General features: G+C 37.8%; 1 protein-coding gene across 1 annotated transcript in view; it reads left to right on the forward strand.

The window, feature by feature from the left end:
* Positions 1 to 4,786: 4,786 nt before the first annotated feature.
* The window catches only part of acap2a (ArfGAP with coiled-coil, ankyrin repeat and PH domains 2a), a 98,619-nt gene continuing 84,063 nt past the window's right edge, over positions 4,787 to 19,342 (forward strand). The window contains exons 1-2 of the mRNA XM_084120210.1: positions 4,787 to 5,060; positions 14,456 to 14,513. Coding sequence (XP_083976336.1) covers positions 5,008 to 5,060; positions 14,456 to 14,513 — 111 coding nt within the window. The 5' untranslated portion in view covers positions 4,787 to 5,007. The remainder of the gene's footprint in view (positions 5,061 to 14,455; positions 14,514 to 19,342) is intronic.

Raw genomic sequence — 19,342 nt, forward strand, 5'->3', positions numbered from 1 at the left:
TCTTTTAACTTGAGCACCACGTTTTTAGAACGCTGTGTCATGCACGAGATGCTGCAAAAGACGCAAGACCCGAGCGCAATGGTTAAAGACGTCCATCTAGCGCATTTTTTATTTTATTTATTTAACCTTTATTTAACCAGGAAAAGTCCCATTGAGTTACAGTAACTCTTCTCCCAGGGAGTCCTGGCCAAGATAGGCGGCCAAAAAGTTGCAAAGACAAAAACATTTTAAAAAAAGACAGGACAAAAAATTACATACTACACAACAAATCTCTATACATAGGCTATACACAAACAATACATTTTGTTTAACTTTAGTAAATACAAACATATAATTTAAAGGGTACCTAGTTAAAAACAATTACACCGTTCAGTCAAAGTTGACTTTAAAAGGTTTTTAAAAATATTAATAGATGGAAGTGATTCTAAATTTAAGGTGTTTTGGAGTTCATTCCAGACATTTGGTGCATATGATGAAAAAGCTTTTTTACCAAATGTTGTTTTTGTTGATGGAATAACAATGTTTTTTTGTTTGCATTGAAAAACAATGGAAAAGTAGCGCAGTGGAACTTTTTTAGGAATGTACGTCGCTCACCCCATGTCATCTAAAACATTCCAAACTAATGTCGTTCGTTTCTGCTTCAATTTGTGCTGTTAAAAGAAACCCTGTAAATCAGTGGTTCTCAACCTTTTTTTTTACTCCAAGGCCCCCTCCTTCTCCAAATCAATACTGCAAGACCCCCTTAAGATGCGTGACATTTCCTCTTAGGGGAGACGGGGATGGAAGTGACACTTTTTGTTTAGCATCAGTAACTCAGTGGTTGTTTTTGCTAGATCTCTCAAACTTAGATACACTGTAGCCACATTTGTCTATAATACAAATCAAACTCACTTGGATGTGTACACAATCACAGGTTATGTGAGTTAATGTCAAATACCTACCATCCACTGCGGTGAGTTGTAACACTAGCTGGGGATAGATTTAACAATGAGAGGTAATTTGCTGAAATAAGATCCATATCTAACTTATGCAAAAACTTTATTGATGACCAACAAATAATCAGTTTTGAATAAAGTGAACAATATAAAGTGACAAAAAACTTTATATTGTATTATAAACTAGCTATTCTGCCATCCATCTACAGTATTTTATGTGAATTTTGAGAAATCACAAGCTAGATGGAAATGCCAAGATGTGCATAAATTAAAAAAATGTGCACAAAAAAAAACGTATGTGCTCAATTTAGGCAGATAATGTTTTATCCGAAAAGAAGACATGCATAAACTACGATGGAAACATATTCACCACATAAATCCCTTGAACTCAATTAGAGAGCTCTCTAATCATAATTGTTTTCATAATTATGACGTGTAACGCTGAGAACATTTCAAGTTATTCCGGCTTGCAATAAATGCAGGTTTACTCGTGTCATTAAGGTAATAACCCACAAGTTGGGAATGTTGTATTATAGCAAGAGATCCGTGATAGTGATAATCTGCTGTTTTCAGTGTGGATCACCGGCAGTCAATAGTTCTTTAAAAAATATGACAGATGTTGCACCAGATATGAGTACAAATCCGTACTGACTTTATATGTGTTCGCTTGGGAATGAAGGCAAACACAATTTAATCCACAGCATGCACATCTCAACATTATCCTACTTTAGGATTTAGAATAAAAAAACCCTTCTTGAGTCTTCTCTGCATACCTTATGTCACTTTTACACTTTTATATTCATATACTTTTGAATTACTTCTGTTTAAAGCAGTTAAAAATTAACCAAAGGTGCAGGACCTTCATTATATAATTCCCAATACAAAATGGATGATGACAACAGTTTCCAAAGGTAGGGCCTTAGCAAAGGTGTATTTGCATGCATGTTTTAGATATCTACTGTATAAAGTAATTTTGACTATTACGAATGCTAATTCCAGATATACATTCAAATTCTTCCCAGTCACAAAGCTTAATGCAGATATCCCCAAAGAAAGATCTTCCTCGTCAAAAATCAGACTGAGATATCCATAATTAAATTGCAGATATCTTTAAATGAGATTTGACTAGGAAGAATTCCAATTCAAGATATCTCTTATTAAGTTTTGCCTGGTATAAAAATCCTTTTCAAGACATCGACAGTTGTAATTTTACTAGTAGTAGGCTACATTACTTTCAGATATCTAAAAATGTATTTTGGATATCTTTTAAGATGAATTAAAGATATCTTAAATTTGAATTATGACTTGTCGAACACCAGTTAGAGATAACTAACTAACTGGTGTTCGACAAGTCAAAATTCAAATTTAAGATATCTTTAATTCATCTTAAAAGATATCCAAAATGCATTATGCCAAGTACAAAATCAATTATATTTTTAATACTGTAATTACATTATCTTTAATAATAACAATTAGTCAAAACTATCAGAAAATATTTTCCAATGGAACTGGTTACCTATTAAGTCCTGTATCAATTACAAAGTATTGACCTATAAGGCCCTAAATGGTTTAGCTCCTGTGTATTTAACTGATCTTCTATCGCATTACAATCCATAACGTTCTTTAAGGTCACAAAACTCTGGGCTTCTGATAGTACCTAGAATATCTAAGTCCAATAAAAGAGGGAGAGCGTTTTCACATTTGGCTCCTAAACTCTGGAATAGCCTTCCTGATAATGTCCGGGACTCAGACTCACTCTCCCAGTCTAAAGCTAGATTAAAGACACATCTCTATAGACTAGCATTATAATGCATCTCAAAACCTTATAGAGTTATCAGATCAAATGCACATTATTATCCTTGATTAATGTTATGAACAGCATTTGCTTCTCTTTTTTATCTTTGGATGCCCATCTTGACGTAACTAGAAAGTATGTCAGCTCCAGTTTGGAACCAAGACTTTAGATGCCCAATACCTGTGAAGAGACAGTGCCGACTCCTGCGAAGACTTCAGATGACGCAGACTCTGAATCAACAAGTACCAGTTCTACAATTTTCTATATGTCATAATCATTTGTTACCAAACAAGTATTCATTACTTCAATGAGCTCATTGTTTCTGGCTTAAATTATTACATTGTTTAATTTAATACATTTAACTGTGATTTGTATATGTACATTTCTGAAATACATAATTTGACTCCTCTGGTAACAGATCACTCTAAATTTTGATGTAGACATGCATTTTCTGTAAAGCTGTTTTGAAATGATGTCTATTGTGAAACACGCTATACAAATATATGTGAATTGAATTGAATATGAACACGTTAAGCATTTTCCTCCAATAGAAAACCAAGAAAATGCTTAATGAGGCTTAATGGACCAACAGTTATAAAAATAAAAAAGAGACAAAATTCACTACACATTATTAATAAAACACAGGCAGGTTAAGTGATTTGCAAAAACCAAATGTGTACTCACACTTAGATTGTCATAAACACATGGGAGAACTATTCCAACAAGCCCTTAACACAAATTTGCTTTCTTCTGTCATATTCTGGGCTCATCTGCTTTTCTGTAGATAGTATGCTTTATTAGTATGGTATTTTTATGGCTTTTTATGGTAGTATGGCTTTTTAATATCATTGTATTATACATTAAGCCACGTTAAGCGTTTTCTTTTCAGCGGTTTTCTATGGGAGGGAAATGATGACATCACTGTTTTCTCCAGAGCTTCTATATAGATAAATGAACTAAATTAATAACTAATGATTTTTACAACCGAAATTAATCAACACTGAACTTACTTAAGCTGGACTGTGACACTATTTTCTTCTGTACAGCCGAAACAATCTTTATTGCATTATTTTCCTGTAATCACTGTAAAGCTGCTTTGAAACAATCTGTATTGTAAAAAGCACTATATAAATAAAGGAGACTTGACTTGACAATAATCACTTTGAAGGTATCTTAAATCCAATTACGACGATTTAAAATGAAGAACAGATATCTGGAATTGGAATTTTGACTAATCAAACTAAATGATGACTAGTAGAGTCAGGGGCATTTATTTTTATTTTTTATTTTTATTATGCAATAATAACAAATACAAAAACAAGACAATAATAAACAATACAGATTGTTACATTACATAAACATAAAGAATATTAAACTAGCTTAAATGATTGACACCATTGCAGAGTCTTACGCAGTAGAGTTTTTAGAGTTCCTCAAAGAATTTAGATATATATCAAAATCTTTCTTAAAAATAAAAAAAAATGTACACTTGTGAATATAAAATTTGGCAAAAAAAAAGTAGCAAGTTAAGAACACATTTAAAATGATAAGGGTCTAAATTATTATTATTATTTTTTTTATAATTTTTTTTGGCTTATACAGAAGTTTAAAGATAGATACCTTTTAACAAAGTTTGAAAAGTCAACCCAAACAGACAAAAGGAGCACAAGGGGGAAATACTATTATTACATTTTGCACATTTATAATTAACTGGGTAGCAATTGTGAATCATTTTAATAGAGACTTCAACCACTTTAATAGATAAAAAAAAAATTTTTTGCTGAAGAAGCCAGAAATCTTCCCATACTATATCATCAAATTTGTTTTTCCAAAAACTTTTCACAAAACTTTCACAAGCAGGTAAAGAAATCTGAGCTCTGTTAAGAATTGAGCGAATTTTCTTATTTGACAGAGTCAGGGGCATTTAATGCTAAAACGGCTTGCCATAGGCTAACGTCACGTTGCCTAATTAACATGTAGCCTATGAGATTGTATTGGGGAGAGGGAAGCCTTCACTGTAGTAAGACTGGTATCTCCGCTAGTCGGATGGGGCGCACCGCAACTGTATGTCGGATGCTTTATCATAGGATACATACACAAATAAATACCATGACCATATCAGCAATAAATGCCACCGTGTGCACTGTAAATGAGTTGCATTTCGTGCGTTAAACGCAAAAGTATTGTAAATCATTGTATTTTTTTGTATTGTTCGTGCGCTCTTGGGATCACCTCCAGACATCAGTGCGATTAATAGCCTATCATTATTTCATCAAAATGAAAGTGACGGTGGATTTTGAGGAATGCCTGAAAGATTCGCCACGTTTCCGGTGAGTCTGATGCTGATATCAATCCATACACACGTAAATGATGCACAAAAGCTCTGTATCACTCTCTCCTTATGGATGCAACGGGCTGCGTCTCAAAAGCTAGTGAGCTGCCTACCTAGACAGTTCTGCTGGTCATCATATAATTATGAGCATGTGCCCATGCTGACTAGGTAGTCAGCTCACCAGCTTTCGAGGCAGCTGTAGAGTCTCACCTCACCTGCCGCATTATCAATGAAGAGATGCTTTAGAAAAAAGAAACAATTGGGGGAAAATGTTTTTCTGTTTCTTTAGGTTTAAAAAAAAAAAAAAAAAAACTAGGCTAATTGTGGCGGCTCTCTCTGTGCTTTATGTAATTGTGTTACATTCTGCCATTTGTATATAAATGACATTCTGGCGTTTAACCTTGCATGTTTGATAAGGAATGCTATGATATAGGCTACACGTCGGTTTACATTTCTAAAAGTAGTCGTGACATTAATAACACGTTTCTGAATCTGAATATTGTGGTTGTGATGTTATTTCTGTGCATTCCCAACACGTGGATCTTTTACCAGCAACAAGATCAGTACAAGGCCCAGTTCTCTTCCCTACAGATAATACTGTTTGAAAATCCAGTAAATGTGCATTCGATTCAAATTTAATGTAGCACTTAATTTTACAGTCCTGTTGCCCATGTACATTATATGTACTTATTACAGTTATTACAATAACTATAGGTACTAACCCTGAACCTACTCTTAACCCATGTAGTTACCTACCATTACTTTCTTAGGTAAGTACACTGTAAGTACACGTACTGCAAAATAAAGTGCAACCTTACGAATGTACAAATTGCCAGATCAACAGCATATTTTGCCAAAGTTATCCCAAGTGTACCGTAAAGTGCCTTTGAGACTTCACAATTTCCAAAATAAAAATCTGAGATTTTCCATTTAACTTCATATTGTAACGGTCACCAGCTGGAGTGCCCTTGAGAGCCACCAGAGGGCACTCCACAAGACTATTATCACTCACAAACTACATTTCCCATAACTCACTGCCCGGACTCATCATCACTTATCACTGATCACATTCACCTGTACCTCATTCACTGATTGCATTCACCTGTGTCTCATTATCCTGTTAGTCTCAGTCTATTTATACCATGTTCATTCATTCACTCACCGCGAAGTCTTGTTTAAGTGTTACACTGCATTTCTGAGCATTCTCCTGGTTTTCTTGTCTCTTGGTTTTGGATATCTTGCCCTGTTCCCTGGATTACTCTCTTGCCTCTGGTCCCTGCCTGTTTTGTTTGTTTCTTTGTTTTGACTGCCTGTCTGTGTATGACTCTTGCCTGTACATTGGATTACGCCTCTGGATTGCCCCATACAATAAAGCTGCGTTTGGATCTAAACCTTTGTGTCTCGGAGCAGATCGTGACACATATGTGTTGTATTAAGGAGACCTTAGGATGTTAGAAATGCATATTGGTCAAGCTCCAGCACTTTTTTATAAATTAACTGCAAGCTGACAATATACGAGCAAACCATAAAATATGTCCACCCTGTCATGGACAAATTCAAAGTAGAATAAATACATTTTCATTGCATAGTGATTCTAAAATGTTGATCTGCAGAAAGATAATGTGTCCCCTTCCCAACAAAACAATTTAGTTAATGGTAAAAGTCTTGATAAAAATGAAGTTACTGCCTAAATATGTATTGCCCAATAAAATATGCGATAGTTGCACATTCTTTTCTAAACAAAATCTAACAACAAAGATATTTAGTCAAACTCTAAAACAATACTAACTGGCCCTCATTTGTTTATTAAGAAATCACACACAAGGTTTTGTTAACTTGTTAAAATAATTTTTTATTTTCATAAAAGTTGAAGATGACAGGGTAGACAACAAGATGACAGGGTGGAACTTGGCATGGCAGGGTGGACAAATGCTTAAATGGGTGAACTAGAAGAGAACAGGAACATTAGAGAAACAACAGGAAAGACACATGAACAAAGACACATGACAAATGAAAACAAACTGAAAGTCCATGAAAACTAAACACACTGAACATACTGTGACACAGATGTGCTTTGACTGTCTTTTTTCCATTTCCCCTCTACTTTCTTCTAGAAGGTACTTTCTTCTTCTCTCTAGGTCAGAATCACAACATTCCCTATATCTCCTTGCTATCTCAGCTCCACTTAGACTCATTCCTGGAAAATGAAAAAAAAAAAATTATAATATTTCAAAACAATTCAAAACGTTCTCTTACAAATTTCCCTTTAATTGGTCCAGCTAAACTAGGCTTGCCTAGTCTTATTCATTTACATTGTTAGGGCTGTATTTTTCAATCAAATTATCATCATCATCAAAACACCTGCTGATAGTGATATTGCCAAAAAAGTTCACGTCCACTCATGTATATAATCTACTGTTATAATATATATGTGTTATAACTGTTCTAATATGTGAAAAAAAAATCTAAATGTGGCAAAAACTGCACATGTCCTCCCTGTCATGAACCATGTCCACCCTGTCATGGAAGGCTTGATGACAGGGTGGACAGTGACAGGGTGGAAATTTTTGGTTAAAGTTAGCATTTAATGAACACATGGTGTACCTGCAGTTAGCAAAGTGATTTACTGTTGAAGCTGAACTGTGCACTGTTTAAAATATATATTTAGAATTTCTGAAAAGCTTTTATATGAATTAATATTTCACAATGACAGGGTGGACATGTTAAGCTTGACAACACGCAGCTACAAACACAATATGATGGAAATTAGGAAATATAAGTGTAGATACTTACTGTGTGTGTGCAGCCAGCAGATGTTTTAACCTCCACTGGAGAAAGACCAAATGGGGGAGGGGATGTCACTGAGTACATCAGTTGGTTTCTTAAAGGGGCGTTTACCCAACAATGACAGGCTGGACAGCAATTTCAGGGACACATGCAAAATGCTTATTATTATTATGAAAATAAAATATAAATAATCAAAATGACTTGTTTTATTAAATAACGTGTTGAGGACAATAAGTACATTCAAAAAGTATTTTAATTTTATGTCATTTAACCACTTTTTACACTCACTGAATTTAGCTGAGCAGCGTGTTGGACATGCCAAAATCATATATATCCATTACAGTGTGGAAATGGAGACATTCAGTTCATTACTGGACTATCAATACATATTTTCAAATCACTGATAATGTTGAATAAACTGTGTTAATCATGTTAGATATTGTATTTTTACCGAAATATTCTAAAATGTGTTCTTGGTTAATTGTCATTAGCTGCTTACTATGCATTCTCATAGACTTCTTTTGATGTGACATCAACCGTATATTAGTCCAAATTTGACCCAATGAACATATTTCTGTCCAAAGAGTCATCGATCTTGAACTTTATACATGATCATAGACTCCTTCTGATGTAACAACAGCCAGAAAGTTGTCCATATTTTACTTATTGAACATATTTACAATCTCATAGACTTCTTCTGATGTTACATCAGCAATATAGTAGTCTAACAAAGACACCGACTTTGCAAGTAATAAATGCAGTAATAAGGGCCTAGCAGAGGGCCTACGTATGTTAACATGCAAATAACATGCAAAGCTCAAAACCCTGGAAACAATGTTCCAGTGGTCTCAAGACCTAGATCAAGACTCAATTTCTGATTCACAGACCTGTCAAATCAGACCTGACACACTGTACACCTGGCCTAATACATTTGAGAAGTGATCAATATCCCCTCATCAGTATTCATATCATGGATCACTGGAAGGACACCTTAAAGACATCTAGTGCAGTGCTGGGAGTACTCCAGGACCAGGGTTGGGAACCACTGCAATAAAAGGCTCAAATTGGAGTGGTTTTCAATCCTGGTCTTGGGGATTTTTGGGGATTTCACATTTTGTATGTCTTCCTTATTTAACACACCTGGGGCCGTATTCACGAAACATCTTAAGGCTAAAAGTAGCTCCTAACTTGCAGATTTAGGAGAAACTCTTAAAAATAATGGCTGTGTCAGTCCTAATTTTAGGACTCCTACATTTTTGCTCTAAGAGTATTTCACAAAACATTTTAGTACTAAAACCAGCTCCTAAATCAGTGAAAAGTTAGAGGATTTGTAAGTCACTAAGACCAAATCACAAACAATCCTAAAATGCTGTTGCTGGCAATCTGCCTCAGCAATCTGGCCAAAGACACTGTACACCATTGAGGCAATAGATGATAGAGCCTTGGGTGCTGAGCCTTTTCTTCATAAATGCAATAAATATTTTGATTTATAGATTTTAATCTGCAATGACATAACATAAAGGTTAATTTATATACAGGCAAAATGCATTGAATAATGGAGAATTACAAAACATTGCGGTCAAGTTGAAAATAATGTCCCATCATCTGCCCTTGTGGGCCACTCGAGTGACCCGAGTTCGAGTTTTGGACTAATTGTAGCTTGTTTATCAAGGATGCAGGACAACCAGCTAGTAATGTTTTACAGTAATCTAGTCTAGAGGTCATGAATGCATGAACTAACTTTTCTGCATCAGAAACAGATAGCATGTTCCATAGCTTAGCGATGTTTCTGAGGTGGAAGAAGGCTGTTTTTGTAACATATGAAATATGATTTTCCAAGTATTACCAATATTACCAAGTGGCAGCATATATATTGAAAATAGCAGAGGGCCTAACACAGATCCTTGTGGCACTCCATAATTTACTGATGTTATCTTAGATTTTTGCCCTTTTAAATAGACAAAATTGTAACCGTCTCATAGGTACGATCTAAACCAGCTTAATGCCTTTCCCTGAATACCAGTGTAATTTTGTAGTCGATCTAAGAGTATTTTATGATCTATAGTACTGAACACAGCACTAAGATCAAGTAAAACTAGTATTGAGATACAGCCTTGGTCAGAAGCTATAAGTAAGTCATTTGTAATTTTAACAAGCTATAGATACAATTTTCGAGCAAAGAAAGAGCACAATTGAGCGGACAACTTTTTCTAGTATTTTAGACATAAATGGAAGATTTGAAATTGGTCTGTAATTGCTAATTCATTTTGATCTAATTGTGGTTTCTTAATGAGAGGCTTAATAACTGCCAACTTGAACGGTCTTGGAACACGACCTAGAGATAAAGACAAGTTAATAATATTGAGAAGAGGTTCTTCTGCTACAGATAACAATTCTTTCAGTAGTTTAGTGGGTATTGGATCTAATATACATGTTGGTTTAGATGCAATGATAAGTTTATTTAGATCTTCCTGTCCTATAGTTGTAAAGCACTGCAATTGTTCTTGAGGGGTGATAAATGAGGCTTAGAGTACATTTGAAAGTTTTTATGTAGCAATATTTTTATTTTAAAATCTTTATTTGAATATGGCAACATGCTACTGTCACAGTGTCTGGGTTGTGTTCCCTGGGTCACCACTAGATGTCCTCCTTCCCCACGGTGTATGTCACATTTGAACTACATTCCCCACAATCCTTGTCTCTTCATTGCACTCAGCTGTCCCTTGTCACTCATTATTACACTCAGCCTATTCCCCATTAGTATTGTCATTTACCTGTGTATTTATACCCTGTCTGTTTTAGTATGTGTTACGGAGCCCTTGTTATATGTCACTGACACTTCGCAAGTCTGTTCTTGTTCTTGTTCTTGTTCTTGTTCTTGTTCTTGTTCTTGTTCTTGTTCTTGTTCTTGTTCTTGTTCTTGTTCTTGTTCTTGTTCCGTTCCTTGTTTGTTTATTTTGTATCTTTGGACTGCTAATATGGATTTTGACCCCTGCATGGATGACGACGAATTGGATTGCCTTACTAATAAAATTGCTGTTTTTGGATCCACCTGTTTCTCTCCCTTTCCTGTATGTGTGGATCGTGACAGAAGGACTCCGTCACACAATGGATCCAGCAGCATGAACATTTTTCAGGGCCTGGCTTTATGGGCCTGCCAGACTGAAGAGGCCATGGCGCTGAATTCCCCTAAGCACCCTTCGCCACTGATTCCGCCCAGCTCAGAACCTACACATTGCCATCGGAAACAGAGGAGGAGAAGGAAGACCTCCTCCGTAACTGTTCCGGTGGTCCCTGTTCCGGTGGTCCCAGTTCCGGTGGTCCCAGTTCCGGTGGTCCCGAGTTCGGTGGTCCCAGTGCCGGTGGTCCCAGTTCCGGTGGTCCAGAGTCCGGTGGCTCCAAGACACAGGAGGAGGAGAAAGGCTCCCTCCGTAACTGTTCCGGTGGTCCCTGTTCCGGTGGTCCCTGTTCCGGTGGTCCCTGTTCCGGTGGTCCCGAGTCCGGTGATCCCGAGTCCGGTGGCTCCTAACACGGAGACCATCCCGGAGGTGACTGCCGTCCCTGACGCACCGCCCAGGCGTCTTGCTCTGCCCGCACAGCCCAGGCGTCTTGCTCTGCCCGCGCCGCCCAGACGTCATGCTCTATTGGCCCCGCCCGAGCTGCTCGCACTGCCTGCACCACCCCAGCGATCCGTCACGTCTGCCCAGCCAGAGACTGTTCACGTCACGTCTGCCCAGCCAGAGACTGTTCACGTCCAGCCAGAGACTGTTCACGTCACGTCTGCCCAGCCAGAGACTGTTCACGTCACGTCTGCCCAGCCAGAGACTGTTCACGTCACGTCTGCCGGTCCAGAGACTGTTCACGTCACGTCTGCCGAGCCTGTGTCTTCGGACAAGATGGCCGCCACAGAGACTGTTCACGTCACGTCTGCCGGGCCTGTGTCTTCGGACAAGATGGCCGCCACAGAGACTGTTCACGCCACGTCTGCCGAGCATGTGTCTTCGGACAAGATGGCCGCCGCCAAGCCGATGTATGTTCCTGAGCCGGTGGTGTCTGTTCCTGAGCCGGTGGTGTCTGTTCCTGAGCCGGTGGTGTCTGTTCCTGAGCCGGTGGTGTCGGTTCCAGTGCCTGAGCCGGTGTCTGTTCCAGTGCCTGAGCCGGTGTCTGTTCCAGTGCCGTGGCCGCCCGAGGGGTCGTCTCCGCCCTGGCCGCCCGAGGGGTCGTCTCTGCCCTGGCCGCCCGAGGGGTCGTCTCCGCCCTGGCTGCCTGAGGGAAAGTCTCCGCCCTGGCCGCCAGATGGACTGTTCGCTCTGCCCTGGTCGCCCGAGGGAAAGTCTCCGCCCTGGCCTCCCGATGAACTGGCCGCTCCGCCCTGGCCGCCTGAGGGAGAGTCTCCGCCCTGGCCGCCCGATGAACTGTCGTCTCCGCCCTGGCTGCCAGATGGACTGTCACTCCCTGTCCCCGTTTCCCTCCATGGACCTGGCCCCCCATCCCTCCCCCTGATCCTCCACCAGTCCACCTCCCGCCTGAACGTTTGTTTTGTCTGTCACGTCTTGGAGCGTTTGGTAGCCGCTCCGTAGAGGGGGGGTTATGTCACAGTGTCTGGGTTGTGTTCCCTGGGTCACCACTAGATGTCCTCCTTCCCCACGGTGTATGTCACATTTGAACTACATTCCCCACGATCCTTGTCTCTTCATTGCACTCAGCTGTCCCTTGTCACTCATTATTACACTCAGCCTATTCCCCATTAGTATTGTCATGTACCTGTGTATTTATACCCTGTCTGTTTTAGTATGTGTTACGGAGTCCTTGTTATATGTCACTGACACTTCGCAAGTCTGTTCCTCGTCTGTTCTTGTTCTGTTCCTTGTTTGTTTAATTTGTATCTTTGGACTGCTAATATGGATTTTGACCCCTGCATGGATGACGACGAATTGGATTGCCCTACTAATAAAATTGCTGTTTTTGGATCCACCTGTTTCTCTCCCTTTCCTGTATGTGTGGATCGTGACAGCTACCTCGTTCTACAATATTTATATGATTAAATCACTGACAGAGATCCCTCCCCCATCAGCCAATCACTGTGTGCATTGTTAGTAAGTGTGTTGACATCATCCATAGCAATGAGGTAAACCCCGCCCTTTCTCTTAGCTTAAAGGTGCCCTAGAATTTTAAATTTAATTTATCTTGGCATAGTTAAATAACAAGAGTTCAGTACATGTACATGACATACAGTGAGTCTCAAACACCATTGTTTTCTCCTTCTTATTTAAATCTCGTTTTTGAAAAACACCCCTAAAAAATAGGCGAATCTCCACATAACACCGACTGTGATGCAACAGTTGGGATCATTAATATGTACGCCGCCAAAAATTTGCATATGCCAGCCCATGTTCAAGGCCAGGCGAAATTGCGCAGCCGAATCATTGTCCGAATCATTTTTCTTCGAGAGACATCATGGCTTGCAAACGAGCGAACTGCGAAGCATGGCAGTTGCTCAGTGTTTGGATGTACAAATGAACACAAAGGTATTTTTTTAGTTCCTTCATCCGAGCCTCTGAAGAACCAGTGGGTTATGTGAATGTCTGATGTGTAATTGTTCAAGTTCAGACAGAAAATCTTTCTCTCAAAGTCGTTCAATACTGTTTATGTATCAGTAAATCAAGCCAGTGACTAAACGATCAACTTCACATGGTTTCTCTTGGTAGGATGAAAATAATCTTACTTAAACTGTGATTAATATACAGATAGCGATCAAAGAACAATCCCTTTACAGTCGCCCAAGCTGTCAATCACACAATCACACAACGCGAGTTTATCTGGACACTTGCCAAAACTCGTTATGAAATCAATGACACTGTTACACTGCACAACGAAGCTCTTACTGTACGTACATCATGTTTGCATTGGTGAAATCATTAGTGAGAGTGCAGAAACTGTGTTGCAATCTATGGTTGCAATGATAAGATCTTCATTCACGTGATCAACAGGCTTACACTGAAGTCTCACAGCAGCTAATCACAGCAGTGGGCGTTTACACTGAAGTCTCACAGCAGACACGCCCCTTCAAACAGAGTGTTCAAATCAGAGGCTAAAATCAGGCTAGGAAAAATGCCTTTTATTTCTAAATTATAACAAATTTTGATCTAAAAAACATACTAACATTATAAGGGCACCCCAGGAAACATTCTAAAATAATCCATGCAATGGCACCTTTAAGACTTTTCTCTATTCCTTAGTAAAAGTTGATCTCAGTAGCTTTGTGAATCGGGTTTAAGAGGAAACTCTTACCTAAGAACTTTTACTGCTATTTAGTGGTAAGTGGTAAGATCAAATGTTTTGTGAAAACGGCCCCAGATTTAGATCATCAGAGAGCTCCATGAACTGAACTGTGTGTCTCAGATAAGAGAGAGTGGTGGGTCCCCAGGACTGGGACTGAAAACCACTGCTCAAATGGATGGAAAAGGGGAAGGCAAACAATTGGAGGCTTTAAATTTGTGCTGCATAAATTCACTGACGTTTTTCCTTCAAATTATTAAAATTTGCATGCAAATTGTTAGATGTTTACTTTGACTATCAAGTAATTTCTGGTATGATGTTTTGCAGGGCCACAATAGAGGAAGTGGAGGGAGACTATGGAGAACTGGAGTCAAAACTTGACAAGGTATGTTTTTTTATTACACCCTGTAAAGGCCTGGCATATGAAATATGTAAAAAAGAAAAGAAAAAAAAAAACATTTACTGTAGATAAAAAATAAAACAGTTCATTGAACCTTTGCACAAAATATATTTAAAAAAATATTTAAAAAGTTTGCATTTGTTTGAGTATCATATTTGGATACATGATGCTTTTATGGCTCATTTAATATGATATAGGAGAATATGGTGCTCAATACTTGAGGAGGAAAAAACACCCTGAATTGTATTCAGAGACCCAAACTAAGCAAAAATATGCAATTTGGTTTGTCACGGGTTTGGTTCCACAAAAGACAAATGGAGGATCTATGTGCAGCAGTCAATTCCATTCCACATGTATTTTTAAAACATTAAAGTATTGCAAAAGAAAATAGTTTTGCAAGAGAAAAATAAATGATTGAGTTAAAATGTTTTTTGCAAAGAAAAATAATTGCAAAAGAAAAATTAAGTATTGAGAGAAAAAAAGTTTTGCAAACAAGAATAAAGAAACACAAAATATAAATAAAATAGCTCAACAATTAAAAGATATAGGCTAATTAATAAAAAATGAACTGCTGTAAATGAAGCTTAAGGACTTTGGTTCTTTCTTTTTTTTTCTTTTTTTTTTAGCAACAATGATTCTGCACCACATCTTTTCCATGGCCCCACCTATAAATTCATTTGCTACGCTCCTCTTAATCTGCATTTCAGTCAAGTTTGATCTCGCTATACCCTTTTCCTTTTGCGTTTCACTTTATGGCATTGTATTGACATGGGGGTGGAGTCAAGGGACTGGGGAGTGTACAACGGGCACCATGGCTGACCAGAGGCATGCAATGGACCGCTTCCTTTTATTTACTAGCATTAAAATGTGCATGGTTTCATTTTGTTAAAAAAAAAATGTGTATTAACATCGTTTTCTTAAAGGGATACTCCACTTTAAAATGAAAATTCTGTCATCATACATACTGTATACTCACTCTCATGTTGTTTCAAACCTGTATGAATTTCTTTCTTCTGCTGAACAGAAAGGAAGATATTTAGAAAAATGTCAGTAACCAGACAGTTTCTGGTCTCATTGACTTCCATAGTAGGAAAAAAATATACTATGGAAGTCAATGAGACCAGAAACTGTCTGGTTACTGATATTCTTCTAAATATCTTCCTTTCTGTTCAGCAGAAGAAAGAAATTCATAAAGGATTGAAACAACATGAGGGTGAGTATATGATGACAGAATTTTCATTTTAAAGTGGAGTATCCCTTTAAGTTAAAGTTAGAGAAACTCACTAATGTGAACATGTCTGAATTAGCCAGCATCTGTTTATTTCTCTCAATGTGCACACTTTTATACTGTTGATGGATTCTTTTGTTTACTTGTATAAATAATATGCCTACTTATTGTCCACACCATAATATTGTACCAGTGTGTGCAGGCAGGCAGACAAAGACACAGAAGAAGGTTCCAACACAAAGTTTACTTCTCATAGGTAGCGATCCGAACAGGCAACAGGGTTACACACACACTGATTATAATGGTGACCGGATCAGGAAATCAGGATACAACGAAACTAATATACTAAAGATAATAAGGTGATAAACTAGACACAGCTGACACAAATGAACTAATAATGATGGTAACTAAGGAGACAGATGAGTGACGGTAATCTGAACAAAGAAGACGTGACAAATGAAAACAAACTGAAAGTCCATGAAAACGAAAATAAACTGAACAGAATGGTGACAAGTATGGTGCATTATGAAATTGCACACATACACACCTCTCAGGCCAGGAAGTGGCTCTAATTTTATATATTTTTTGTCTGATACCTTTCCATTCACACCGTTTAATCCCTCATTTCTTTGATCAAACCTGTCACTTCACCTTCTTTGATTTGGTATCAAATGCCCTTCATTCCAATGATCTTTACTTTTAAAATAGCTCAAAAACATAATCGCTCACTCCTGGTAACAGGTGCATAAGGGCTAGCTAGCATGTTATCACAACAATTTATGAGATTATAGCCAGAGGTGGGCACAAATACATCAAAAACTATTTTGTTACATACTACAAATACTGGCTCATGAAATGTAACAAAATAAAATACAAAATACTGATGTGAAAAATGTATTTAAATAAAATACAAGTAATTAGTATTTTGAAAATACAAAAATACTCCCACAATGATCTTAAGTATTTTTTTTCAAAATTCCATTTTAATCATAATATATATGATTAATCATATTAATCATAATATGTGTGGGTTTGTTTTACACACAAGACTCTAACTGCCCTGATCGCGTATGCCTTTTCCATAGTAGAATCGCGCTGCATGCACAATTATTGAAAAACAATAGGATTGATGTAGCCTGACTTCGTCATACTCATATTCTAGGCAGAATGTGAGTCTGATACTGCTCCATAGGGCTTTGATTATGAGGCGTGTCTTAACCGAACCATGAAAAAAAAAACTCTGCACACAATTGGATAGACCTACAACCAATCAGAGCAACGCAGTAAGTGACGTATGTTGAGCGACGCATAGTTGTCAACAGAGCTCAACTGCACACTCACAGGAAGTAGTAAAGTAATGAGTAAAGTAATAATAAAGCACTCCATGAGGGCGACCAAAGGAGAAACCACAGTGACCACAGGGTTTTCATTGCGTCCCATCTTCTTAGCGACCATCGGAGTCAGCTGATTAATTAAACTTTTGCCGAATCCCATAGGAAGGACGGCAAACACATATTTCCGATCGACAAATGCCTTGATTGCGGTTCTCTGTTCGTCTTTTAAAATTAATGCGCTGTCGATTTCTTTTATAACAGACGTGATAGCGGAATCTAAACATCTCAATTCTCCTGCTGCAGTCATCTTTGTTGAAAACCTTTGGTGATGTGGGTGATTACGTAACCGCAGATCATCTGTCCATCATCGATTAAAGCCCGCCCTGGCAATTTGATTGGCTTGGCCTTCTGGGAGCCGAGCATAATTACTCCTCAACGGATCGAGTCCAGACCGAACTTCCTGACCAAAAAATGTTGTGGGCGGGGTTCGGCTGGCACCCAGGCTAGGATTGGTGATTATTTTATACAAAATCCGACGGAATATCAATATTTCTCATATGTAATACATTTAAAAACGTGTAAAACCTGCAGATATATTGTGAACGCTTGCTTAGCATGGAGATTTCAGTGGAGTTACGAAAGACAGCTGTTTCATAATAGGTATGAGGTCCTTTTATGAATGACAACACAGTGCATTGATCTCATAAGGCACAATTATTTTCTCTATAATGCCGTTCAGTGTGCAATATGTGTGTGTGTGTAGACTGTATATTTTTCACAAAACACTTTACCTTAAAGGGATGGTAAGTTCACCCAAAAAGAAAAATTCTGTCATCATTTACTTATCCGTATGTTGTCCCAAACCTGTATGAGTTTCTTTCTTCTGTTGAAGTAAAAAGAAGATATTTTGAAGAATGTTGGTAACCAGACAGTTGACGGAAGCCATTGACTTCCATAGTAGGAAAAAAAAATTCTATGGAAGTCAATGGCTAGGCTACTGTCAACTGTTTGATTACAGACATTCTTCAAAATATATTTTTTTGTGTTCAGTAAAAGAAGTTGGCCACAAAGACAATAAAAGGGTGACAAAAGTTTTATTTTTGGGTGAACTATCCCTTTAATGCCGTTTTTAAGAGGAGCAGCACCACTTCTTCTCCTGTGTTCAAAACATAGACTGTAAAAAAATATGGACGTAGTGTCCGTGACGTCACCCGTAGGGGTTCAAAACTCATTCACTTCTTGGAGGGAGCCCGGTCTACAGGGTGTCACGTGATTTTCGTGCATCTAACCTGGACATTGCCATTGCCAACATCAGACCGAAAATATGGCAAAATCATTTACTATGGTGATAAGCATATGGTGATTTATTTAAGTATTTAAGTATTTGAAATACTCTAAATACACTCCCTCAAAATATTTTGTTACAAACTACATTTTATTTTTTCCACACCTGCAAAATACAAATTACAAAATACACTAAAGTAATTAAATACGTATTTAAAATACATTTAATTGAAATACTGCCCATGTCTGTTCATTTGTAGGGGAATTTGTCAGAAAAGAGCCTTTTCTGTTGAGGGCTCCAAACTCTGGAACCTGTTGCCAAATGAGTTTAAGGCAATACTTAAATAAAGTCCTTTACAAGGTAAAGCGGTGGTTTAAAAAAAAAAAAACAGAACTGCACGCATATTTAAATGTAATAATTTTTGTGTGTAAAAGTAATGTTAAAGTTTTTTTTAATGCTAGAGTTGAAAGCTCCATTCTAATATGTATAATTTAGGTAGGTATTTGAATGTCTATAAGTGACATATTGTGGTAGTTTTATTCTATGAGTAGTAGTTTTATTTTTTGTTTTTATTTTTTATTTTGTTTAGAAGCCTTTCTAGGGACCTGATTTTGTACTGTTCCTATACAAATAAACTTATAAATAAAAAAATAAAAAAATAAAATAAAATAACTTACAAACATGTACTATTCACAAAAATATTCATACCTGAACCATGGTTCATATGGTTGAATATTTTTGTGAATGAGGCCTGCAACCATGGTTCAGGTATGAATATTTTTGTGAATGAGGCCTGCAACCATGGTTCAGGTATGAATATTTTTGTGAATGAGGCTTGCAACCATGTGTCACGAACTGCTCGGAGACACGAAGGGAGAGATCCAAATGCAGCTTTATTGGCTGGGGCAATCCAGAGGCGTAATCCAAAGTACAGGCTAGGGTCATACACAGGCAGGCAGTCAAAACA

This window comes from Abramis brama, assembly GCF_963993115.1.
Source record: "Abramis brama genome assembly, chromosome: 7".
NCBI classification, from domain to species: Eukaryota; Metazoa; Chordata; class Actinopteri; order Cypriniformes; family Leuciscidae; genus Abramis; species Abramis brama.